Source organism: Gobio gobio (assembly GCF_949357685.1).
Source record: "Gobio gobio genome assembly, chromosome: 3".
Lineage (NCBI taxonomy): Eukaryota > Metazoa > Chordata > Actinopteri > Cypriniformes > Gobionidae > Gobio > Gobio gobio.
In genome coordinates, this window is record NC_137099.1 from 12,975,766 (window position 1) to 12,985,367 (window position 9,602).

Consider the following 9,602-nt stretch of genomic DNA (forward strand, 5'->3'; position numbering starts at 1 on the left):
TGCGTGTCTGTAGCCAATGAGCGTCGAGCGGGCGGGGTTTGAGTCTCGGCAACGTTAAGTTGTTTTCATCGACTGTGTGGCGGAGAAGTGCAAGCACCGTTCGCTATGCAGACGTAAACTAACAGCTGTCGATGAGGCCGCCGCCGACGACAAACGACTACGTCCGGGTTTAATCGCCACGGAGAGTTGTTTGAGCGAACGTTAGAGCATTACAGCAGCGGTTTAAGTGTTTTTTGTGGCCATGGAGGAGAAGAAGGAGGAGGGGGAAGCGGAGATCCAGGAACACGGACCCGAGCACTGGTTCTCCAAATGGGAGCGGCAGTGCCTCGCCGAGGCCGAGCAGGAGGAACCGAGCGAGGAGGAGACCGAGCAGAGCCAACAAAAACTTTGGCATCTCTTCCAGAACTCAGCCACCGCCGTCGCACAACTGTATAAAGGTGCGAAATATATAATAAAAAGTCACTGAGAGCTAGCCAGCTAGTTAACTCTGACACTGGCAAACAAAGGACACTAACTCATAAGCTCAACGGATAGCCACCAAATTACATCGCATAAGATCTAAATAAGACGTCGAGTGGTTATTTTATAATATAATACACTTATTAAATGCTTAGATAATATTATTTTGGCTTTTATTTGGCTGTTTTGAAGGCCGGTGGCGTTTACAGATTAGCATTGATGCTAAGTGGCAGACGAGCAATGTAAACTGACACACAAATCGGTTTCTGTGATGATACAATCCAGAAATATCATCGGCTGTTCGTCTTTATTTATTAATAAAACTAGGTATGGTACATTTAAAAGAGTTTTTTAAAAATATATTTAAATCTTCACCCAGCTGGTTGTCTATCAGCGAAACAAAATGGCGAAGTGCAGGGAGGAGTTCATCTGATGAAAATAACGATTTGTGATCGAAAACTCATCTGTTATGAACTCATACGCCATATATGTAGACGAAAAGATCTAGGAATGCAAACTATGCGATAAACGGGTGAAAACGTGAGAATTCTTAACAACAATAAAAGTAAGGAAACAAAATGGCGAAGGCAGGATTAGCAGGCTAAGTTCAAAGATTCAGTGTTATTGTGTCAGAGCTGTGTTGTTTTTGTTGATGATTGTTATTAAATCGATACAACCCTACAAAACTGGTTTAAATGTAGAGGACACCATGTGTTCATACACAAAGTTCTGATTTGGACAACACGGTACAATAAGATAAACTAAAGCTACACAACAAAATGGCGTAGAGTCCTCTTGCTACATATCAAATTTAGACGTCGTGTAATTAATGGCTGTGTCTCACATCATAGAGAGCTGCTTATGAAGACCGCACTTATGGTCATTATAGACGCTTTTAAAACATTCCAAGCGCGCTTATGGTGCCCAAAAGTGCTGTTTAAGTAGGCAGCTCACTATCTCATGAGTCATGACACACAGCCAGTGTGAGAGGCTGTGAAGGTACTAAAGATGAAGCTGATGGTGGTTCAGTTGTCGCGGGTGTTTTCTTGCTGCTTTTTTTTTTTTTTTTTTAAACCCCAGTGGGCAAATGTGTGTTTTAAATGGACTGGAAATGATGTATCTCCACTTGCAACGTAAACATTTCCTGTCCTGTCTGTTCACTCCCTCAGATAGAGTATGTCAACAACAGGGGCTTTCCTTGTGGGTTCCCTTTCAAAATGCTGCAACTGCCGTCACTAACTTATACAAAGGTAGGTTGAGAAACATTTTATGAACTGTTTTGCATTTTACATGACTATAGCCCAATGTATACTTCTGTTTTTTTATGCATATGCCAGAGTATGCGTACAGTTTGTGACATGCATATTGTCATCAGCACAGTATGTGCATACTGTACGCCTAATTTAATGTAACCTAATTTTCCCTAACATGCATACTCTGTACACTTAGCTCGCAATGCACCTTGAATTTTTTGCACTAATTAATTTGGTCCAATGTGGTGTTGCCACCTTGTGGACATTTATTTTTTAGTCGAAAAGAAACAGGAGATAGAACAACAAACTGGAGACTGCATTAACAAAGTTGACGAGTGCTTGTGTGAGGGGTTAATGTCGGCATAAAATGGAAATTGTGATAATATTGTGATGTTTCTGTGAGTAAAATGGCTTCTCAAACAAGAAAAAAAAGTTTGCTATTGCTCTGTCATGTGAGTGACAGGTTGTCCTGCCCTGGCGCCAGTAAACACACGTCTTCAGAGAAGAGATGTTGCTGCAAGAGGGAGGAGAATGTGTTTTGATTTAAAGGCACATTATGTAAGATTATTGGATTTAAAACATCAAAAACCCACTAGATACAATGTTACATATTTTGTTTACTTGTGTTATGCCAAATGTTTCCAAAAATAGGCCTGTCGCGATAGTCAATAAATAAATTAAATCGCATGATTTAAAAAAAAATAAGCTTGATAATTTTTCCGGCCGCAAAGTTAAAAAATTTGACGTGCACACCGCCAAGCGAAATGGGGTCTCGCGCACTACTGCCCGCTCCGCGTTGACGCCATTTTTGCCACATGCATCTTCGTGCTCGTGTCGAGTTTAAACAAGGCTTAAAAGCTACACTGAAGTTGGCAGTTTGATAAATGCAAGTTAATTCTTCAGCTTAATCTTTGTGTGCTAAAAAGGCACATGCGTTCCTGTAGAGATAGCAATACATATTCTCCTTTTTTTGCCAAATAAATGAAAAGCATGTCATCAATGTCTTCCCTCTTGCTGTATCAAAATCTCACCTAGCTTTCCTCAGAGATGGTCACAATAATGTGCTTAAAGTCAAGTCAAATTCAGTTTGTGCATGATTACATTATATCAATTTTTTCAACGCTGTATCCTGAATTGTGGATAATTAAGCTAAATATCATATGCTGAAGTACATTTCTGGAGTGTTAATGATTCAAAGAAAAAAAACAACAACAAGAATCATACAGAACCGAAAACCGTGAGCCTAAAACCGGGATAGGAACCGTGCCACCCATAATGTGCACCTAAAACAATCATCCATTGCATTTTCATCCATTTTATTTATTGTTTTTGATGTTTATTCAAGTGCATTTTGTTAACAGACTGCGAGTCCAATTTTTTTATTGTTTTTGGTTTTGTTCATTTATTGTGGATATTTAAAATGTTTTCCATTTTCAGTGTTAAATAGTCTTTAGAAATAAAAGTTTATTGATCTTTGAAAAGGTGTACCTGCATTATTATGCCATTATCACTATTTTAGATGAAAATGGTCTCAGAACGACAATATTATCGTTTATTGCAATAATTTCTTGGCCAATTTATCATCCAGCAAAATGTGTTATCATGACAGGCCTATCCAAGAATGTTTAAATACAGATAAATAAGCACTTTTTACCAGGACACAGATCGTGTCTGACAATTGGCTATCAATGACATCATACCTGCATTACCCTCGATTTCCAGTTTTATTTTGTAGAAATCATGGAAACATCAAAGACGCTTGGTGTTTTATTAGACAGGTGAGCAACTGTTTGGATGCATTCATTGACAGAAATCTAACCATTGTTATATAGCTCAACAGTTAGTCTTATTGTTTAAATTTCGTTTTCTTGATTTACTGCCAATACTAGGGGTGTAGCGGTACACGTATTCATACTGAATTGTTTCGGTACAGGGCTTCCAGTACAGTGCAACGGTACGAATGCAATCTTTAACAGTTAACAGTAGGCTTTTTTACACGTGGAACATACTTAAATCCGAGTTCCCACACGAACATATGAAGTATTCTGTCCATTTTATCACAACATTCAAATGATAAATGCTGTTTTGACACTCTTTAATGTGACGTGACTGATCACTGTATAGACGCATCAGTTCAAGTGGCGGCACATGAGTGAACGCAATCCTCTCTTCCTAATCAAAGAACAAACATGAATCAACAGCTGACTGTATGAGGATACATTACAACTTATCGAAACTTATCATATGTCGTGTAATCGCTCAGTGTTTTAACGGCGGAAAGACGTCAATAAAACAGCTTGTAAACAATGTCACGTTAGCATTACATTTACCTCTGAAGTCATTCAGTGTCCACAGCTTTTAGTTCACTAGAGAAACGAACTCTTTCGCTAAATATATGCACTTTATCAGCCTATATATATTTATTATAATCTACTTAGCCTGTTAGTGATGTCTTGATTATTTAATGTATGTTCAAATGTCATGAAAATGACAGCCACTGTGTATAAATGATTATATTTCATCAACGAATTGGAGTAAAAACATAGCCTAATTTTATAATTCGATTTAAAGTCAATGCAAAAACTGCCTAATGTGAAGTTTACATGTTTGCATACAATGTTGATTATTATATTTAAATTAAATAGCTACTAAATTTAAGGTAAAATAACTGTTGTTGTATTCGGACCGAATGCAATGATTGGAAGAATATTTTATGGTCCTACGCCTTCCACAGAAAAAAAAATGACAATGTTTTTTGGAGAGAAAACCCCCCCCCCAAAAAACGCCCACCCTGCCTTTAAGTAGCTTTTATAAAAGTCCTTACAAAGAAAACATTACTGGTGTGCATCTTAAAACAAAACATTTTAAGATGTCAGTTCAAATTGCTTTCAGTTAAAACAGCTCAAACTTGCATTTTAGTCTGGGACTAGCCTCGTCTGTGAAACCAGGGGTAGATTATCTACATATTTTACAAAGAAAAACTATAGCACAAACTAAATACATTTAAGTACAGGGTGTAAGGAAGAATGTCATTGGTTGGCCTTCTGAACAAAATGTCCTCTTCACTGAGTAGTGGGTCAGTGTTTTGTGTAAAATTAACTTGGGTTACACTTGTGCCATTAGGTGGCAAAAATCATCTCATTTGTGCTATAAATGATTTGGAGTGACGCTGAACAGATGAAGCACTTTGTTCATAAATGAGCAGCTGCTGACTGAGTGAATGAGATGTTCGCTCAGTTCGTCATGGAAGCCAATCTTGTTTACAGCAAAGATGAGGATGAAAGGGTTTGGCTTAACACTAATAAATTGGTTAAGTTAGAAATTCAATGCCTCATTCATAGCACAAATTGGATGTTTTTTGCAACCTACTGACATGAGGTAACCTGAGTGAATTTTTACAGTCATTGAGGCGAATCAAAATCCCTGGCACTACTTTTTTTTTTTTTAATTGGAGAACTCCTGCCTGTCCATTAAAAAACAACAACAACCTGTTGAACAAGTGTGTAGTAGATTGTTCATATGTTGGAGAATGGAAACAATATGGCTGACAGCAGTTATTAAAATCTTATTGGTTCATTCCTCTCCCCAGCATCTGTCTGATTGTAATAGTGGAAATGTGATTCCCAGCCTAATGTAGTTGTGTATCAGACTACAGTTATGAGTCTTTAAACGCACCACAGACACGAGTATGGCATTGTCTGCAAGTAACACTCAGAAGTTAGTCTTTAGTTGGGTTAATGAGAGATGTGTCATGTGGATGGTTTGAGTCACATTATTAGGATCTGTCAGGAACGGGGAGGTGTTTGTGTGTTCAGTTTACTGGCGATCAGTTCACGTGTATTATACACATATATATGGCTATTATGAGAAGTTTTCAAAGCATGTATGATGTGGTCAGTTCAAGTTTGATTTAACATGTTCTGTGCGCATGTTCGCGTTGTGAACTTTGACTGAACCAGAAATTGTTCGGTCCAAGTGTATTTTCTAAAACCTCCGCTTTTCTTATAAACTCCTTGGTGAGATTTTTATTATATATTTTTTATCATCTCTGGAATCATTTCATGCACCACATCTCAAGCGTATAATTCATTTCAGTCTGGTTCCAGCCTGGCAATGGAAACCCTGTCTATTGAAACAAATCTTCATGCCTGCCAGTTTTGGTTGAGGCAGTTTATTTGTTGCTTATTATGGATTGAAAATAATATATTGAACAGTGGCTGCTGTTCCTGAGGAGATGATGCTGCTTCTCTGGCATAACAAAAAATGATGGTGTTATGCAATTGCTTTGGAAGTTGATGATGTAACATTTACATAATTTCATTTATTAAAAGCTTCTTTTAATCATTAGCCATAATTTACCTGCTGTTCAGTTTCTCCTTCACATAAAATATTTGCTCTCTGCTTGATGCCGAATTAAAAATTCTAACGAGCTTTTGATGTCAGATTAAAAGAGATGGACATCATTGGGCATAAGTCACTAGGAGACATTGATGCAGCTGGGCTGATTCCTCACTTACATACATTTCTGCTCATGCTGAGTTTTTCCTCAATGTTCCAGAGAGTGTTGATGCTCATCAGCGGAGTTATGAGCTGGGTATCCAGATCGGTCATCAGAGACGAAACAAAGATGTCCTGGCGTGGGTGAAGAAAAGGAGGCGGACTATTCGGCGTGAGGATCTTATCAGCTTTCTCTGTGGTAAAGCCCCACCGCCACGTAGCTCCAGGGCTCCTCCAAGACTTGCAATGGTGTCACCAAGCCGACCCACGTCCTCAGAGACAAGTTCATCTGTAGAAACAGACCTGCAGCCTTTCAGGGAGGCCATTGCTCTGCATGGTGAGTGTGCCTGACGACAGTGCCATTTAATTACAATGTAAAAAACGCACTCTCTCTCTCTCTCTCTCTCTCTCTCTATCTATCTATCAACAAACACACACACACATAATGCAAGTTATTTTCAGGCAAAAAAACCCTTTTGCATTGGACAGTTTTTTTGTGTGTCTTATGACATTCTTTGAATATAAAGTGCTCCCTTGCTTTGGGCATTTTGAGTTGTATTCTTCCACTCCAGCTTGCTCTATGGCCACTGGTATTGTTAAAATGTGTTTTTTTTTTCTTTCTTCCTCCTCCCCCTCCACTGAAATAGTACTGCAAAATACAGCAAAATGTCACTGACGAAGGTGACGAATGCCTTTTTTTCCCTCCCATGTTGCCTTTTTTGTCTTGATGAAAAAGTATAATTCAGGCATTTAAAATGTATGTTTTCCTACGTGTGTGTTACAGGTCTGAGCGGAGCCATGGCGAGTATCAGTATGCGCTCTGGAGCCCCGGGTTCACCTACACACCTGAGCGCCAGCTCCGCTCCCAGCCGCCGCAGAAACGGTCTCCACGACGTGGACCTCAACACTTTCATTGCTGAGGAGATGGCGCTCCACCTCGACAACGGAACTCGGAAACGAAGCTCCGCCCAGTGCAATGATGTCATAACAGACTCGCCCACTCACAAACGCAATAGGATGATCTGAGCTCTTAAGAAAAAGAAAACAACAACAGCGAAACAAATGCCACTCCTCAGTCATCCTCCCATCTTTATTCAGACCAGGAAATAAAAGCAGCCAATAACAGTGCTCACCACAGCCCAGCACATTCTCTGATTGGTCTACAGAGCCCAGTTGAGGTCATTGGTGGGGGACGGTGTTCAGTGCAGAGGCCTAAGTGCCCTTCCATAGGATCCTGTCGACAAACACACGACCCTCATTCACTATATTGCTGTGTGAGTTGATTGTGTGTGTGTGTATGGTTGTGTTACGGCTGAACTAAGACGTGATCGAACGCAGGAACAAGAACAACATTTGTGTGCATGTTCGCAACATAATGAGCAATGTCTGTATGACTGTGTATACAAGTACTTGATGTGTGTGAGTGAACGACTGATGGGTTTTGTGTTCGAGTGTGTGTGTGTGTGTGTGGTACCTGCCTCTTCCTCCAGCACCTGTCACTGCCCCAGCTTTCAGTTACCACGCTGCGGCTTTGAAAAGCAACAAATGTTTTATTTTAATATTATTGACAATGTTATTCATGAATTTTTTTTGCCTTCTCTTAATTCTGCTCTAGCAGCAGGCACAAGTGCTGTGATAGCCATACATCCGCTGTCATGCACATCTCTCAATCACTTATTCAATAATTTCCCCTCATTCTTCCTGAGCATCCATCCTTTTTTCATTCATCCTCTTTCGTCACTCTTTACCCCAGCACCTTTGTCTCCAGTGTAACATTATGTAATGTAAATACCTGTAGGTGCTGACATAGACTTGTGGTACATATTGTAAAAAAAAAAAAGCTGTGCAGAGACCATTGAATTGTTAATGTACAATAATGATTCTTGCATTAAAGAAATCAAGCTTTTAACTACCTCTTTTTCTGCTACCTTTGTCATCCGAGTCATTGCATATTCACTTGCAAGCACTTAAGATTTTAAATCCTAAAACTGGATTAGTATGTTAATATATGAAATGCACATTCTGTTGTGTACAATCAAAAATACAATCTGTTACTGTTCCTTTGACAATCTGTGAACAACAGCTGTCAATAACAATGCTTTCAAAATGACTGCCTGTGCCCATGTGTTCATCAGCGTTTGAACACATAATGAATGTGCCTTTATAGTCAGGAGATGCTACAGCCCTGCAGTGCTAGCTGCTATCCCACAAGTTTTGTTTTTGATACTGATTCGTCCCACATTGTGGATTTATAAAGGGCTGCTAATACGGTTGTGGAGAACTAACAGTATAAAGATTTGGAGAGGCGAATTGTGTGGAAAAGAGGAAAACGGTGACAATTCTCTTGAGATTCAGCTTCTCTCTCTCTTTTGAAGAGCTGTTAAAGTGTTTGGCAGGAGACGGCAACATGTCAGCAATGTGATGTGCTATCCTTCCAAAACTATTTTTAAACGTTTTTCAAATCCTTTTCTGGTTACATGCAGCGACTTTTTGCGACTGCATTTAGTATTACCTTAAAAAACAAAACGTATGTTGGCTACTCGTGTCGTTTCTAAATTTAAAGATGGAAAAACTGTTTTGGTGGCCATGGACTCGTATGAACACAAAAAGACATCTCAAAATATCGTTAGTATTATAATACACCTGAGGTAACACAATTACAAAGATTAAATATGAACTATTTAACTTCGTGTCGATCAGATGCGAAACGATTCAGTGAAGCAGTTGATTCAATTGACAAATCCGTTCTGAACGATTATTATGAATGAATAACGACCTACAACTCAAAGTTGTATGACTTCAGAAGACTTGGAATAGTTTATTTTTATTGTGATAATTTTTTTTGCGACTTGAAATCTTGAGTGACCATTCGATGTCAGTGTAACCGACCAGGATATTCTTCAAAATGTCGTCTTTTGTGTTCAGCAGCATAAACAAGACCATACTGATTTTGGGGGGAAAAACCTGAGGATGAAAGAAGAACTGACGACAGTTTTTATTTTGGGTGAGTATCGCTTTAAGATTTTCTTAAATTCAAAACAGCTTTCGTTTCTGCTGTTTTGTTGAACCCGTTTTACCCCTTCCTCGCTCGTCATCATTTTTGGTACATTCATTGGAGCATGTTGTTGTGAAAACCTGTTGTTTCATTGATAAATAAGCGTTCACGCTTTGCGTGCGCGCGCTTCAAAGGTGTAACGATGCTCTATTCCTATGGTAACAGTCCGCCGCTCTCCGTACAATGTCACCGACTCCGCATTCCTTCACCCTGCTGTCCTCCTAATAATCTTCGCTTCTCCGTAAAGAGGACCGTGAGCCCATCACCATAGCAACACGTTACATATCTAGAAGTAATGTGTATTCTTCCTAGCCATGAGAAAGCGAGGCTGTTTTTAT

The 9,602-nt window shown here is 39.3% G+C and overlaps 1 protein-coding gene across 1 annotated transcript; it reads left to right on the plus strand.

Annotated features, from left to right (window-relative positions):
* Window positions 1-47: 47 nt before the first annotated feature.
* hapstr1b (HUWE1 associated protein modifying stress responses b) lies at window positions 48-8,134 on the plus strand. The gene is made up of 4 exons (XM_079811605.1): window positions 48-437; window positions 1,629-1,709; window positions 6,271-6,546; window positions 6,994-8,134. Exons 1-4 carry the CDS (start codon window positions 242-244, stop codon window positions 7,233-7,235), a joined length of 795 nt encoding a protein of 264 aa, XP_079667731.1. The 5' UTR covers window positions 48-241; the 3' UTR covers window positions 7,236-8,134.
* Window positions 8,135-9,602: the final 1,468 nt, after the last annotated feature.

Bases quoted from the DNA above. Each gene is read 5' to 3' on its own strand.
- hapstr1b (XM_079811605.1), top strand. From the start codon at position 242: ATGGAGGAGAAGAAGGAGGAGGGGGAAGCGGAGATCCAGGAACACGGA. The intron at 438-1,628 runs GTGCGAAATATA...TCACTCCCTCAG, and splicing joins CGTCGCACAACTGTATAAAG to ATAGAGTATGTCAACAACAG. The intron at 6,547-6,993 runs GTGAGTGTGCCT...TGTGTGTTACAG, and splicing joins GGAGGCCATTGCTCTGCATG to GTCTGAGCGGAGCCATGGCG.